Source organism: Taudactylus pleione, unplaced genomic scaffold (assembly GCF_031769625.1).
Source record: "Taudactylus pleione unplaced genomic scaffold, aTauple2 ptg000032l, whole genome shotgun sequence".
Lineage (NCBI taxonomy): Eukaryota > Metazoa > Chordata > Amphibia > Anura > Myobatrachidae > Taudactylus > Taudactylus pleione.
The window spans coordinates 10,674,336-10,692,411 of NW_028284434.1; the positions used below are offsets into that span (position 1 = coordinate 10,674,336).

Consider the following 18,076-nt stretch of genomic DNA (forward strand, 5'->3'; position numbering starts at 1 on the left):
AAACTGAGCACCTGAGGCCGGGTATACAAGGGGGTGGACCCAGTGCATCCTGGGACCAGAAAGAGTCGACTGTTTGATACCAGATTTCCTCCAAACCACATATTTCCCAAGGTAGTTCCTGTGGACCCTATGGACCCTGAAGAAGAAAAAGGATTTTGTAATCGGACCATAGCAAGTGTACAGTAAGAACAAAGCAGCTGTATTTGCAAAGTACTACAAAGGCAAATGCATACAAAAGAAAGTGTAAAATTGCCTCCTGCTGAGGGCCTACATGCTCTTCTGATGCCTGGGGGAAAGGGTGGGGGGGTGCCAATAGTGCTCAGACTAGTGCTGGGAGCCCTACCCTGGAGCTGCTCGGGAGCATTGTGAACAATATCAGTCTCCAATGGCGTATTGGGTCTGCCTAATGGTTCCAAGCTCCCCATGGAGAGGAATATGAGGTGGGTCTAGTGACAACTCTCAGTGATGGACAATATTTAGTCCTCTGTAGCCAAGGAAGATACAGAGCAAGGCAATGTTCATGCCCCTAACCTAGTGACAGGTGGCAGGTGGAGCTATGAACCATAGGTGCGGTATGGAATTCTTACTTCAGGTCTCCATTCCACATGCTGATAGGTGGCAATATCTTTATTTCATCATGCTGCCTCTTAATGCAACTGATGGGATGGCAAAGCTTTAATTCTATCTGCTTACCACTGTTGTCCAGCAACATCAGCTGAATAGTGCATAGCTAGAGTCTACCTCACAGAGTTTCCACTTGTTTCTCACCATTTCTCCTGCTTATCACCAAATACCACTCTAATCATAGGGCGACTCCAGTAAAATGTGGTGTCATGCTGTTGAGGTTAAACCCACATGCTTATAAGAGGGCATGGATATTCGTTAACATTACTACTGTTACCAGGAGCTCTATGATCCCAGCGTAACACTTACATTTGATCACATGACTTTGTGTTAGTCAGAAACTCCAGATCTGGGGATGGTTCACTCACAAACAGATCTCCTTTACAGGTAACGGACCAGATTGCCTGGTGGGATGGGGGACCCTGTATTTTTCTACTTTCACAGCAGCACGTACTCAAAAGAGTGAGCTATAAGGAAAACAAGCGACAATTGAAGTGTGAAATAATCGTTGAAACATACAGGAACATGTATGATATGAGGGTGGAGGAAGATGTTACGCAGATACCGTTCCGGAGAAGACACGTATAATCTGGCATGAGCATACACTGCTGCTGGATAGCTGCTGGGTGAATCTACCACAGCAACAAACCTCCTATGTTGTTTTATTATTACCATTTGTTTAATCATTTGAAATAAAATAAACGCGCAGCTTTAGAGGAGACAGATACAGTAAGATATTGAGCCCAGACATAAATTGTTGGAGGCAACCCTCATTGACTTCAATTCTGGCAATTTCTTTTACAATAAGAGGCATGTGTTACGTTCTAGTTTTAGGGAACTTGACATAATGCAACTTGATGCAAAATTTAAACAGCAACAAGAGGGGACTAATGAAATCTGGTGCAAAGAATTTACACGCGGTATTGCTCACAGCAACCAATACGACTAACTATCATTTTTCTACTGCAGGTTAGAATATGTAATGAAACATCCGATTGGTTGTTATGGGCAGGAGTTCCACCTGTCCCTTCCCAGTAGTTGTCATAGACGTACCCGAATGTCTCCTGTAGTGTTACCCTTCTACAAACTTCTTAAGTGCTGGTGAATACTACCAAGGCTAGATTACAAGTTCAAATGAACACATAGATATCTGTACAGCAACACATAATAATATACAAATTGCTCATTTTATAGAAAAAGCCAACAATTTGGGGTGAAGCAACGCCCCATTCTCAAAACTGCAAAAATAACTCAAATCAGCACATCATCAGTCATACAAACATGAATAACAATTGCAGTCAGTTTTCAAAGGGCTACTCCATTCTTGCTACAGCCTGGATGAAAATCAAATTCTGCCACTATGTAAAGGTGGTATTACAGAATTGACGGGGGGATGGCCCCTGCACTACCAGATTTTACTAGGTTAATTTTAATTATTATTTAATGCAAAATGCATAGCCTAAATGCTTTATGCATTATATAGTGGTGTAGAGATTCATTTATGGAATTGGTTCCAATTGACAAACATCAATAACTTTCCAGTGAGCACTATCAACATCTACCTAATGACAGCAGTGCCCAATGCTGAGAACAGTATCCAATGTGCTCTATAGACAACTACCCAAAGATGGCAGTGTCACATGTGCTCCATAGACAACTACTTAATGATGGCGGGGTCACATGTGCTCCATAGACAACTACCCAATGATGGCAGTGTCCTATGTACTCCATAGACAACTACCCAATGATGGCAGTATCAAATGTACTCCATAGACAACTACCCAATGATGGCAGTGTCCTATGTACTCCATAGACAACTACCCAATAATGGCAGTGTCCTAAGTACTCCATAGACAACTACTCAATGATGGCAGTGTCGTATGTACTCCAGAGACAACTACCCAATGATGGCAGTATCCTATGTAATTCCATAGACAACTACCCAGTGATGGCAGTGTCCTATGTACTCCATAGACAAATACCCAATGATGGCAGTATCAAATGTACTCCATGGACAACTACCCAATGATGGCAGTGTCCTATGTACTATATATATATAACTACCCAATGATGGCAGTGTCCTATGTACTCTATATATAACTACCCAATGGTGGCAGTGTCCCATGTGCTCTATATATAACTACCCAATGATGGCAGTGTCCTATGTACTCCATAGACAACTACCCAATGATAACAGTGTACTATGTACTCCATAGACAAATACCCAATGATGGCAGTATCAAATGTACTCCATGGACAACTACCCAATGATGGCAGTGTCCTATGTACTATATATATAACTACCCAATGATGGCAGTGTCCTATGTACTCTATATATAACTACCCAATGGTGGCAGTGTCCTATGTACTCTATATATAACTACCCAATGATGGCAGTGTCCTATGTTCTCTATATATAACTACCCAATGATGGCAGTGTCCTATGTTCTCTATATATAACTACCCAATGATGGCAGTGTCCTATGTACTCCATAGACAACTACCCAATGATGGCAGTGTCCTATGTACTCCATAGACAACTACCCAATGATGGCAGTGTCCTATGTGCTCCATAGACAACTACCCAATGATGGCAGTGTCCTATGTACTCTATATATAACTACCCAATGATGGCAGTGTCCTATGTACTATATATATAACTACCCAATGATGGCAGTGTCCTATGTACTCTATATATAACTACCCAATGATGGCAGTGTCCTATGTACTCTATATATAACTATCCAATGATGGCAGTGTCCTATGTACTCTATATATAACTACCCAATGATGCCAGTGTCCCATGTACTCCATATATAACTACCCAATGATGGCAGTATACTTTGTACTCCATATATAACTACCCAATGATGCCAGTGTCCTATGTACTATATATATATAACTACCCAAAGATGGCAGTATCCTATGTACTCCATAGACAACTACCCAATGATGGCAGTGTCCTATGTACTCTATATATAACTACCCAATGATGGCAGTGTCCTATGTACTCTATATATAACTACCCAATGATGGCAGTGTCCTATGTACTCCATATATAACTACCCAATGATGGCAGTATCCTATGTACTCCATATATAACTACCCAATGATGGCAGTGTCCTATGTACTCTATATATAACTACTCAATGATGCCAGTGTCCTATGTACTCCATATATAACTACCCAATGATGGCAGTATCCTTTGTACTCCATATATAACTACCCAAATGATGCCAGTGTCCTATGTATTATATATAACTACCAAATGATGGCAGTGTCCTATGTACTCCATATATAACTACCCAATGATGGCAGTATCCTATGTACTCCATATATAACTACCCAATGATGGCAGTATCCTATGTACTCCATAGGCAACTACCCAATGATGCCAGTGTCCTATGTACTCCATATATAACTACCCAATGATGGCAGTATCCTATGTACTCCATATATAACTACCCAATGATGGCAGTATCCTTTGTACTCCATAGACAACTACCCAATGATGGCAGTGTCCTATGTACTCCATAGACAACTACCCAATGATGGCAGTGTCCTATGTTATCCATAGACAACTACCAATGATGGCAGTGTCCTATGTACTCCATAGACAACTACCAAATGATGGCAGTGTCCTATGTACTCCATAGACAACTACCCAATGATGGCAATATCCTATGTACTCCAAAGACAACTACCCAATGATGGAAGTATCCTATGTACTCCATAGACAACTACCCAATGATGGCAGTGTCCTATGTGCTCCATAGACAACTACCCAATAATGGCAGTGTCCTAAGTACTCCATAGACAACTACTCAATGATGGCAGTGTCGTATGTACTCCAGAGACAACTACCCAATGATGGCAGTATCCTATGTAATTCCATAGACAACTACCCAATGATGGCAGTATCCTATGTGCTCCATAGATAACTACCCAATGATGACAGTGTACTATGTACTCCATAGACAACTACCCAATAATGTCAACGCTCAATGTGCTCGTTCGACAACTACACAATGACGGCACAATGTGCTTCATGGACCACTACCCAATGATGGAAGTGTTTAATGTGCTCCACAGACAACTACCCAATGATGACATTGCCGAAGGTGCTGCACAGATAACTACCTAATAACAGCATTGTCCAAGGTGCTCCATAGACAACTATCTAATTACTGCAGTTTTCTTTCAAGCAGTACCAACTTGTCTGCCAAGAATATATGATCACTCGTGGTGGTAGAGCTGGCACAATTCAGATTTCAGGAAGGGTGCAGTTTTGTCACTGACCAAATGGTAAAAGTGTGCAGTTATTAGCTATGTACAGCATAGTGCAAATTACCAAGCTTTATACACAGTATTTTTCTAAAACTTCATTAATTTCACTTATTTCTGCTGCTATCATTGTTGAAACTTGACACATTATTTCCATATATACATATTTTTTCTTTTTTTCTGGACATTAATCTAATATATCAACTGGACTTTTTTTGCACTATCAGGTGCTCATCAATTACTCCAATTCAGATTGCACATGATACTCAAATGCACTATTTATTCAAGTAGTATTTTTTATTTAGTTTTTTATGCTCATAAGTTTTACTGTTGCAATTTAAGAGACAGTGTATTTGTCAATTGAATGTTTTTTATTAATTGAAACATATATGTTCTATATAACTATACATAAATACAGAGTTTAATACAACCCAGTATACTGCCTTCACGTTACTCTGACTCCCGTGCCCACTTCCTTACCCAGTCATGCATCTCTTGCTCAGTGGCAGCAGCCAGGCGAATCGGCCACCTCTGCTTTGTCTTCTCCGCAGTATAAATAGCAAATGTGTGTTTAGCATCGTTTAGAACTGGCACCAATATAGTGATGTCATTAATGAACAAGTGTATATACTGAAGAAAAAAAGGAAACACAAGAGATTCAAAGAATGCCATAAACACTGAGCTAAAATGCTACACTAAAAACAGTTTCAGAAGCAAAATAAATTGAACAAGTAATAATATCCACATAAAAACAAAATTCAGTTTTATACATATAAGCTATTTCAACTCCATTTTCATTCGTTATTTTAAAGATTTACACATTTTCACCATTGCAATTATCAGGGTGGTTCAATAAATAAGTAAACAAGACTTCTCATTGAGTAAATGTATTCAACTTGCACATATATATAATCAATACTATGGCCTTGGTACAGAATATTTTTCCATATAGTCCCCATACAGGAGTATAACTACTGTAGGCATTTGAAGGTTTCAGAGCAAAAGTTTGTACCACCCAATGCTGAAAAATGTATATAACATGTAACTTTGACAAGGAAGATGTGCCCCATAGCAGCTGCACCTCTTGCACCTATGGTAGCTACGCCCATGTCCCCATACTTGTCCAAGAATTTGTACCAACGGTACACCAGGGTATCTATCCTGGCATAGAAGAAATCAGTGTCAATTGCCTGGATCCATGACGTGATGGATTGCTGGGGATGTGTATGAAATACCGGCGGCTGGAGAAATCCAGTCTCCAGAAGCCTCACTATTGAAGATCCCGATGGAGGCTGGTAAGTACCCTTATTGTTGTGACAGTGCCCACTGAGATGTTCAACAAAATCACTAACTCAAATGCATTTGTCCTCCTGAATCAAACCTACAAAGTGGCACAAATAGTCACCTGTGGTGCACGTGTTTTGGCCAACCAGATCGCTGCTCATCTTGAACGTCTGTCCTGCCGTTATCAGAGGCAGTGCACCAAGCCCAAGCCTGTCTCCATGACATGACGTTATCACCATACACCTCACAAGTAGGTGATGAATTTCAGCTGCTGATGTGCCCTTTAGATGCAGAAATCTGATCACACTACGCACCTCAATGTCTGACCATGTTTCCGCCAGCCCCGCCATCTTACAACGGATGTTGGGACAGTATAAATGATATGAGGTGCAGTCTAATGGCCGTGAGGGAAAGCAGTCAGAGGTCTTGTTACCTGACTTATTGAACCACCCTCGTATATAGCCTTGGTTTTGTTAAAAATGAAAGCTAACAAAAATGATCTTGAGAAAAAATACATTTTAATATTGCATTACAGAATTAGAACATGTTAAAGGAGGAGTCCACAACTGTAATTAATTTTTTAAACTGAAATGTGTCTGAAGCAATCGGGTCACATCCCCTGCTGATGGACATTGGCTGGAGGACATGATGGAGAGGGCCTGTAGATGAGGTTAATGTAACAAACCCTCTGTTAGAGAGTGTACCTAACCAACGGCTAAAGATAGACAACAACTTGCAGTTGTAAAAATAGACCCCTTTTGTTTATTATGTTTATTCCAATTGAAAATACAAACCAGTACATTATCCCATTGCAGCAGGTCCATTATGATAATACAGCAGATTCATTCTCAAGCAACTGGTGACATCACTGAGGCCTCATGAAATAATAGGCTGCTTTCTCCAACACAATGATTCAGCTCACACACTGACTGCCTTCACTGTGTGTAGGTGACAGGTGCTTTTTAATGCACAGTTATTCCATGTGGTCCTTTGAACTATTGTTTATGATTCTAGAATATGTATTTTGTTTCTGATGAAGATTTGAGGCCTGATCCAGAGTCACAATCAAAGCTGTAGCAGATGTTGCTTATCGTACGGCCCATACACATACACATCTCTGTGGACCTGCAGGGCTGTTCAGAGTAGCACTTGTGGCTAAATGGGGCAACGGGATGTTCACATAAGTTCGTTGTGGACATGTACTGAAGAGGGAATTAAGGGCTATTCAGAGGTGAACGTATGCAGAGATCTGACCATTTCAAAAGGATTTTTGCACCAAGGATAGGGTTTGGGAAAATGTGTACTGATAAGGAGGTTGGCTGCTCTCACAAGCGGATGTATAGGTGTGGTGCGGCTTCATAGATGTGGATGATTCAGAATACAGACGGAGGGTCCGGCTTTGTTTGAAACTTTGAATAAGGCCCTTTATGTATAAAATTAAATAAGAATCTATTATACGATCTTCCTTGTAGAACATTTTGTGGATACATTTTAAGCATATTACATTGTAATTATAGTATGCATTCATTAGACTTACAAGGTATTCTTTATTAATTCACATAGGGCCTAATTCAGAGATGGATGCAGTTCACATCATCGCTGCATCTTTGGACGTAGCTGCAGTGTGTAACTATGCTAATGCCGCAGGAGGAGAAGCAGATCACCATCGCGACCATCAGTGGTTGCAGCATTGGCCATCTGAGAAAACCAAAGGCTACTCAATATAGCCGTCTTAATTGCGTATCCGAGGCCAGGAAACTTGTTTCTTCCAAAGCAGACCCTGGCCTTGGTGCTCCCGGAAAACGGGGGCAACATGCCCCTGTTTTCGGGAACGTAGGCCAGCACTACCCCCTCCCCACCCCCAAAGAACGATAGCCTGTTAATCAGGCTGCGGCTTTGAGATGCTGCGATCGAACTCGCAGATGGAGGCCTGCACATGCTCTGTACACATCCTCCCTCCATCGGTGATGAACACAAACCATCAGGTTTATGTACATCTGTTAATGAGGACCATAATCATTACTTTTCTAGGTCTGTCAGTATACCTTTTTCTCCTCATAGTGTGTGTAGTAAATAAAGAAAATGCTGTCTCTGGAGCCGTCACAGGCTGTCATCTGCTCAAGGGCCACACGGACATCGATCCACTTGTAGGGTTTACAGTCTCGCCACCACTGCAAAGATCCTGTTTTAACCCATACGGACTGGAACAAAGTCAGAACACAATGCAGTGATTTATAAGAGATAATACACAGAGACCAGAAAACTGCAGGGCGGGCAGATGTCAGCTTAGATCACAGAATGGACTCTATGGACATACTGTATCTGGTAGAGACACTGAACCACTAGTGTATTAGGTATTAGGTTTCCTTCTCCCAGTAAATGTGAAGTTCCCCCTTGCAGATGGTGAAGGATTGTCAGGTACCTGCTCTATGGCCTGTTCGTAGTGCCGGAAGCTGTCTAATTCCCTCTTGGTGCGCTCACCGAACTGCTCGAGTATCTGCTTCCTCCAAAATGCTGTATGGGCCGGGGTGATAGACAGCGACATGGACTGCATGCTGGCCAACAAACCTGGTCACCAGAAGAAAGGCAATAAATGGTATGAAAGGTTACGGTATGTGTTACTCTGTACAGATGTGTCCACATACATCTATCCTCCGTGAGTTACAAGTCGCGCCACACATAATGCTGGAGCTCCGTGTGACTCAGTAGTGCAGAGTGTCTATTCGTGCGACTTTTTACCTTCAAATGCATCTTATTCGCAGCATGCCTATGTTCTGTGGGCGACTGCAGGTGTATCTGCATATGAAACGCTATGTTACAGGGTTACAGCCGCTGACACTGTAACGTAATGTTTCGCATGCAGATACACCCAGTGTAGCTCACAGAACATAGACATGCTGCATATCATTTTAATCAGCAGAAGCTGCTTGTGCTAACTATTTGCATCGCTGTGCGAATAAGAAGAATTTGCATGTAAAAAGGTCACACGAAGAGACGCTCGGCGCTACCGAGTCACACCACGGCATGGCACGTCTAAAAGGGCTGTTTATCGCGCAAGGACCCATCTGTACATTGAAACTAATGAATAAGCTCTGAAAATATCATGTAAAAGTTCCAATGCACATGGCATAGGTTCACAAACCCGATGGTTTGCGTACAACTCTGATATTTGCAGTGCCCGGATGCCACAGCCTGACTGACAGGCTGCGGCTGTTTGGGGGCAGAGCGGAGAAGACATCCCAGAAAACAGGGGGATTTGCACACAGTGTACAACTCTGTACACTATACCGGCTTGTGGTTCTCCAAGCAGTGTTACAACCTGAGGCAGCACATCCAAATGAGCTCCATCTCCTCGCTCTGCATTACATTTGATGGTGGCTATTACAACTGCTTCCAAACAACTACAATACGCACAGAGGGCTAAACAAAGCAACAAAATAACATGTTCATCAGCAAACATATTTAAATGTGTAGGCATAATTATGTGCATATGCCTATCAGTTTATGGGGGCCATACGCCTAGGCTTTATAAGGGCACTTTCCCGTTATGCTGATGCGGGTAATCACAGAAATCCAACACATTGGACAATCTTGTTTGCCAGATTCCGACCCAAAAATGGACGTAATTGGCAAGTCAGGGATTTTTAATATGCAGAATTTCCCCGGATCCCCAACAGATCGCCGATCACTAATGTTCACAGATTGGAGTTTTTCAGCATTGATCGGCAGAACAGGGAATCGGGCTGTAGACGTATGGCCCGCATTAGTTTTGTATGTGATTGTAGGGGGAAAAGATGAAACACGGGGCTCTGCCCGTCAAGGCTTACATTCCAAAGGGAGGGGAAGGAGTGAGGAATAGGGGATATTCAAGGGGGGAAAACAATGTGGGATTACATGTGGCTCTCCGACTGTCACATTACCAGGCCCTGGCTATGACCACAATGAGTCCATAACCGGCCATTACTACTCACTCATGCTCCCAAACTATTGCATTGTGAGGTTGCTATTGTATTTCTAAAAAAAATATTTCAGAGGTGTATAATTGGGGGGGATAATGCAATAACAAATATCCAGCAGTGAGAGGAGATTATTGTGGCAGTTATGAAATCATTTACTACTTGTCACAACATGACCCACCTCCCATTAGGGTGATATGAGTTGCACGGATATCAATCAGTGTAATACACTTCATAAACACGATTGAACAGTGGTTCCCAAATTGGGTGCCACAGAGCACTGCATGGGTGCCACGGCTTGGTGTTCCAGGACCAAATCAAATTATTTATGGTCCATGTGATAGACAAAACCAGTGCTGGTGGCTGCCAATTATAAAATATTTAGACAAACAAAAGCACACTCCTGTCCACCACCACAATAGCTGACCCAAGGATAACAGGTAAGCACAATTTACTTGATTTAATATTTTTTTCAGATTTTCTAAATAAGAAACTTTTGGCTTAAGGGTGCCGTGAAAAAAAATCTGGTATCCTAGGGCACCATGATTCACGTGAGTTTGGGAACCACTGGTATAGAATAATTATGACAGAGAAAAAAGGAATGGTAGTCTACTGAATTGCGAGTTCTGTAAAAAGACAATAACACAGCCATAGAAAACATGTAAAATCCTATAATAAGCATATTATTATATATTCATTTCAAAAATTTCAGCAGAAAAATACAAATATAAAAAAGTCGGTTTGGGGGGCCTTTAAATAGATAATTTGTACCTGTTTCCCGAGTGAACCACTTGAGAGGACTTTGAGAATCAACAAGGCACCCCTCTCCGGACACCCAGGTCCATAAAGGGTACATATTACTTCCAAACGTTTCCTCTGCACCTGCTGGGAATGTCTCCAGTATGGACAGACTGGCAGTTTCCTTTGAGGCTTGGAGTGAATTAATACGTGCCTCCACCAGATCAATGCTGCTCCACTGGGGAGCTCTGGTCATCCCGGAGTTTGTAGGTGCATCAGCAGTGTCCTGCTCGGAGCTGAGGCCAGTTTCCTGTTGGGAGGCATGAGGTAGAACTTCACTTGGATTCTCCATCTGCCCATCAGACTTTGGACTAGTTACCGCCTTTATTTCTGATGTGGAGAGAAACAGCTCCTGTGTCTGTTCAGCATCTGAGTCTACATCTGACTGAATGGTCGAATCAGACCGATCCTTCACTTCATCGCCGAAGAAGCAGCCAGCGCTAAAATAACCAAGAACAAACAACATCCCATTGTACTAATATATTAAATAATTTGAGGCTCTGTCACACTATTTGTTAGAGGGTATATAATTATTATTTTATATATATATATATATATATATATATTTAATCATAGCCACATAATATGTATATATGAGGGCTTTGCTTTGTCACAGATTTATGGTCCTCACAGATATTGGTGATTATATTTATGAGTAGAAACCAGTTTTGCTTGTTTTTATTTAACACATGAAAACATCTGTCCACGACTTTTGTTCTAACTCACACACACTATGCTGGGTACACACTGGCAGATATATTGGCCGATCAATTGATCGGCCAATGTATCTGCTGTCCGTCGGCCAGTGTGTACAGACGATATGTCTGTGAACCGCGTTCTTCACAGACATATCGCATTGGCTGTACTGCGTAGCCGATGGACAGATATGTCTGCAGACATATCTGTCCATTGGCAAGTGTGTACGGGCGGTCTGCAGATCGTCCATACACGCACGGCGGCAGCCGCGGGGAGGGGGGCAGCCCTGACCCGCCTTCCTGCAAGTGGGACCCGTCGCTGCCGGATAGATGATGGCCGGTCAGTGTGTATGAATGACCATCATCTAAAGATATATCTGCAGATCACACGATCTGCAGAAATATTTTTCAGGTGTTTACCCACCTTAAGGATGCTTAAAATAAAGGTTTGAACCATACGCTAGGGATAGCCACGCCCACAGGTGAGAGGATCAACAAATGAGGAAATTGGTGTTGATTGCAATTTGTTTGGTATACTAAGCTTGGTAACTTACATCCGGGTATTAATACTATAAACCATGCTAATATAGATATTAAACTAATGATGCAAACTACTATCGGAAAAAAAGGATTATGTATTAATAATCAAGGGTTATGATATCAGACGCCGGTTACTGGACATAGCTTGTACATATAGATTATTAGGATTGTTATATATTATCATTTACTATTACAAGCATATCCAATATTTCGCCTTTCCCTTTCACTACTAACAGGGTATGAGATATACCCAGAAATAGAAGGGTGATTATATTTCTGCACAAACTGCGGTCACATTTTGGTCTATTTAAACCGCAGCGCAGATATCCTTTATTAATTTTCAATCTTACTTTGCTACAGTTATATATGGTATACAATACTGTGGTGCTGAGTATTTTATAATGTGTGTGTTGTGATCTATGTTATTTGTGTCTTTTGTCTGTTGTTGGTCTTTTTTAAGTGCATAATAAAATTAAAAGTTATGTTTTAACTTAATTTGAGATACATTCATCAAGAGTGCCCCCACAAAGGAGTGTCTTTCTGTTATCCTACTATATAGGATAATTATTTCTAAATATATACTGTTTTACTCTAGGGGAGCACCACCAACCGTGTTATGAGATAGGGAGATCTTTTTCTTTCTTTTTTCTCCCTTTAACTAACGAATGTTAGATGTTAGTTTTCTGAATCTTATTGACATTATGATATCCTGTGCGGAGTCCTCTCTGTATCTTTTGTAAGACATTAAAACCCCAAATTTGCCAGGACTACTTATTTTCTCCAAAAAATACTGCTTTATGCTATTCTTCACTACTTGTGCAAAGACGCAAATTAGTGGCGATTGTGTGAACTTAAGTACCCCATATAGTTTTATGAAGAATAAATCGGGCACTACTACATTGATCCCCAATGTTTCTGCATGTTTTTGGGTGGTTCAGGCTGATTTCCCCAATTCTGACACCACTTTTCGCCTGTTCTAATTTCGCGTGTTGCCGTTTTTGCGTCCTTTGGAATTGAATAGGGCGAATAGCTGGTACGCACACGATAAGTTTCTGCGGCTAAAATACGCGATGTAGGCGAAAAGTCCGGCAGGCGAAACTTTATCGCGTACGCGAAACTAATTGAATATGGGCGTAAGTCTGTAGAGATTTGTGTTAGCATGCTATAATTGTTCTGTGGTGTGATCTAGGCCATAGTAGACACTTCTTATGGTAGTTCTGGCTAGCTTGAAAGATAATAGTGATTGCACAATTATGAGATTTAAGTATTCGCTTTAAGCTGTGGATATTTGATAGTTATGTAGGGGTAATAGGGGATATTGTAATAGGCTCATAAGTACTATACACTGTTTGATAGTATATTCCTTCTGAAATACTATATAATGGAATCTGGTTGAAATATATTGTAGTCTGTAGAATGTGTATATTTCAGTTTGATATCAGCTGGAAATTGTAGTTTGCTGAAACAAAATGGCCATGGCCATGTGTTTTCCCTTTAATAATAAGGCCTTGAGCCATGCGTTTGTTTCCATAAGGGTTGTGAATTACTTGCTACATTATGATAGTATTGTGAAGTTTGTATAATGTGGTATATTATCATATCTATAATCCTAGGCTTTTATCAGTGTAATAGGGATAGATGTGATTGTATAGTGCAAATAGGTTTATTATCATGGGAGATTAATTAATTACAGGTCGGAATGGGGTCTAACAAGATGGCTGCAACCATTCGGCCATTTGTGTCCTAAACAAAAGGATTCCATGCTGTCCTCCCCTTACATTTCTCTGCATATCTGTACACACACATACACACCCCCGTGAGTGTTATTTTAGATGAATATTTCCCAACATTTATTAATACATTTTGTAATATTGGATTGTATCTGACAATGTGAAAATACTGTTTTATATATATATGTGCATAATCAATCTTAGTACATCTGGTGTGCAATTAAATTATCCTAATGATTTAAAGATGTATTTTCTGGGTAAAACCTTGCGAGTAGCTATAATGGTGTATAATAAGTTATTAATTATGATAACTTATTAAAATGATACAAATAGAATATTTGCTTCCAGCATATGAGATTAAAACCAGGCCTTAAATAATAAAAGACACCCAAAAAGTGAAACAGGGGAAAAACACACACCTTTTCACTATCTATCTATTAGAGCAGGGATGGGGAACCTCAGGCCCGGGGGTCATATAAGGCCCCTGGAATCATTTGGTCTGGCCCTCTGAGCTTTTTCCTGCTAGCCTCATCTGGCTATCAGGATGCCTAGAATGGCACCCTGCAGCCAGAATCTATGCAGCAGTGTCGCCTGGAGCATCCTTAGGGCGCTTCAGATGATCACACCACTGCCCTTACAGCTCCCCGGAGCATCCTTAGGATGTTCTGGGCATTGCTGTAATCACCAGAGATTGTGGCCCCACCCCCGTGTGACATCAAGCCTACATTAAAGAATAAACTGAAGGGTGTTGTCAATGCCCGTTATTTCTGAATTTCCCATATATTAAAATTTGAAGTTTACAGTGAGAGACATTGAAAATACCACTCAGTGATTAAAAATTCTGCCACTGTAGCAGAGTGGAGAGCAATGCTAGACCCAAGGCTCTTTCTGGATCACAGACTTGACCCACAACAGGTAAGATTAACGTTGCATTTTATTGTAACCTCATAAACTCTACCCGAAGCTAAATTTAAAGTTTTGGAAGGAGTTCTCCTTTACAATATGACAAAACTGTAATTACCTTGCAATGCTGGAGACACTTCCGGAGTTTGACCTCTCATTTTCTTGAGACACCACAATGGCTTTCCACATTTTTCCACTGAGCTCAATTGGGGTGACACCCTGCCGAAAATAAACTGCTCTGTCCTCATATCCAACTCCCCAGACCTGTATGAGATGAAAGACAATATCTGCAGCAAAAACAAAACTTTGAAATCCATTTAATGTGTGATGTCAACGAAACATGAGTATATTTAGCCACAATTTCTGCAAACGTAACATGCCCCATGTTTGTATAGCCCACACCACAATGGGACATTACCCCTCCCCCACATGCAGAGCGTGTGTCAGGGAGGACTGATGATCAGTCACCCTTGCTACAGCTGACCTATGCACTTGCCGAGATCAGCCAAATAGTGCTCAGGGGGAACCAAATTCCCCTCCTAGCATTTTCGTCAACAGCGCAAAGCCCAGCAGACTGCGGTCACATCCCCTGAGACCGCGCCAGTTAAGTGGTTAATGCACACCCCATACTTGAAATTTTACCAGGTAGGTCCACTTCTCCAGCATGGTGGCTCCTACTTCTGTTCAAGTGCTGATGAAGTAAAGGAAGAAGTCCAAAGGGAGGACTTTCACTTGTGGGGTGAGTTTGCCTGTTAGGGCAACTCAGTATCACCGCTGTGGTAAGTTTACATTGTATCTACTCACATGTGGTTTGCTCGATGCTCTAACTGTGCACATTTGTGTTTGACATCACTCTGCTAAGAGAATTCTATAGCGAACGGACTAGTTCTTGTGCACTGGGCAATGTACAACTATATTACCTCTCCAATGTACATCTCTGTGGAATTTGGTAACAGCCCCTAAATGTATAATATGTGTTCAATGACTAACTGGTGTGGTGGAAAGATCAAACTTATAGTGAAATAATTGCAGAATAGGCCAGCAACACAGATGGCAAAGGGATAATAATAATAAGGATAATAAGAGTATGAATAGGAGGAGCAGGAGAACTTCCACTGGATCTAGGACCCTATCTAGTCTTGATCCAGGGTGATTGGATGAAAGATATTATGTCTTAGTCTAGGGCAAAACAACAAATTGTCAGGTAAATTTTATAATAGAATATATTTATTAATGGCTTTGTACATGTATAAAATTACCTGGTCATTCAGTCCCACACTCAGCATCGACATTTCTCCCACCATTTCAATCCAACTAGTGCCGCATGGGTTGTGCGAGTTTACCCCTCTCCTAAACCATACCTGGATAGGAAACAATACAGAACTAAGTACCTTTACGGTCTACCAGAAAATGACTAACTGCTGCATAACTGTACTGAAAGGAAGGTTTGACGACTAAGGGGAAGCTGGGATAACAAGACATCTTACTCAAGGTCACTGATTGAGAATTCAGTCACTGTGGTAAATGAAGACCATTCTACCTTATTATTTTCCTATTAGGACTGATGACACTGACATGGCCAAACCAAGAGTAGATAAAGACGCTGAACCCTAGTAAATCAGATTGCTGCTTGCAGAAGCAGCCAGTATTTACCCTGCATGCAAAAATAATAAATGTACAGTATTTGTACCCCTTGCATTGCAACATGGTTCGTCGAGGTGAATGGTTACAGATGTGTTCTCATGCACCAGTGCTGCAGTCGCGCCAAACATCTCTTCTCAGAGTGCCAGGTCCCGTGCTTGTGCCGAGCATTTTTTCTGCCCAAAAATGCATTTTAGTCGTAAATGGATTTGACAAACCGCTTTACGAGACTGCACTGAATAATGTGATATACGACACTTGTACATCTGTGTGCGACTGATTCTTAATCTGTATATGAAGTGCTACGCTTTTTCCACGCCAAGTTGTTTTGTGCTTTGTATACTGACTCGGTTACACATAAATATACAAGTGTCACGTATTAAATTAATCAGTGTAGTCTCGTGAAGTGGTTTGTCACGTCCTTTTGCGACTAATACTCATTTCCAGACAAGAAAAAGCAGACTTATGTTGCTTACCTTGCACACGGGTGACACTGAGTATAGCCTGGAGAGTCTGGGCACCAAATAGTTAATAAACATTACCCACATGCCCAGGCTCCACTCCTGAATACCCCATTCCCAGCCACTGGACTTCAGTTTAGTTTGCAAGCCCACGGCAGGAGCGAGGCAGAGAAGGAAGTCCGGCACTCACACAGAACCACACAAACAATGGAAAGTACAGCCGGACAGGTCACCAAGTAAACACACCCCGGCTGCCAGGTGCGTGAGGGTGGCCGCACTGTGCCCCCTATGGAGTCGAAGAAAGAGACTTAACAGGTAAGCAACATAAGTGTCCTTTTCTTCTTCCTCCACTAGGGGGCACTGGGATGACACTGGGACGTTCCAAAGCTGTCCCCTACAGGGACACTCCTGAGCACAGAACGCCCGAAGGCGGCGTCTGATGACGTAAAAGTATCAAAAGCGTAAAAGCAGATGAAAGTACGACCATGTGATAGCTTTATAAGCTGTTCTGCAGAAACCCCACAGTGCATTGCCCAGGAAGTTCCCACTGACTGGGTGGAATGGGCCGCCTCCACGGTAGGGGTAGGAAGGTTCGCCAAGGAGTAAGCTTGGTGAATGGTGAAGCAGTGCCAGCGGGTCTGTTTAGTAGCTGGCCAGCCCCTCTTATGAACGTCATATAAGACGAACAGAGAATCTGACTTGTGAATCTCTCTGGTCCTTTTGACATAAAGCTGGAGAGCACTTACCACATCCGCAGTCTGGAAAGCAGATACCACCATTTATGTGGAAGCAGCATACCACCTTAGGAAGGGGGCCCAGGCGAGTCTGCAGTACAGCCCTGTCAGAATGGAAAATAATGAACGAGGAACAACATGATAGGGCGTTCAAATCCAACACCCTCCAGGCCGATGCAATGCCTAGCAGAAAAACAGGTTTCCAAGTGAGCCAGCGCAAATCAACCGTCTGTAGCGGTTCAAAGGGAGCTGGATGGAGAGACAACCGGTGGCTGAATGTGGAGAACTCCTGGAAAAAAGTTTGCACATCCAGGAGCAGTGCTATCTGCATCTGGAAAAGAATGGACAAAGCCGAAACCTGAACCTTCAAGACGAGTCCCGTAGGCCCAAAATAAGACCTGTCAGCAGAAAGGAAGATAGACAGGA

General features: G+C 41.9%; 1 protein-coding gene across 2 annotated transcripts in view; it reads right to left on the bottom strand.

Moving 5' to 3' along the window:
- TECPR1 (tectonin beta-propeller repeat containing 1) overlaps nt 1-18,076 on the bottom strand; it is a 150,103-nt gene that overhangs the window by 43,670 nt on the left and 88,357 nt on the right. For both annotated transcript variants that reach the window (XM_088451967.1, XM_088451966.1), the window contains exons 8-14: nt 16,074-16,175; nt 14,933-15,078; nt 10,920-11,386; nt 8,615-8,760; nt 8,238-8,393; nt 5,389-5,538; nt 934-1,091 (exon numbers count right to left, since the gene is read on the bottom strand). In XM_088451967.1, coding sequence (XP_088308093.1) covers nt 934-1,091; nt 5,389-5,538; nt 8,238-8,393; nt 8,615-8,760; nt 10,920-11,386; nt 14,933-15,078; nt 16,074-16,175 — 1,325 coding nt within the window. The remainder of the gene's footprint in view (nt 1-933; nt 1,092-5,388; nt 5,539-8,237; nt 8,394-8,614; nt 8,761-10,919; nt 11,387-14,932; nt 15,079-16,073; nt 16,176-18,076) is intronic.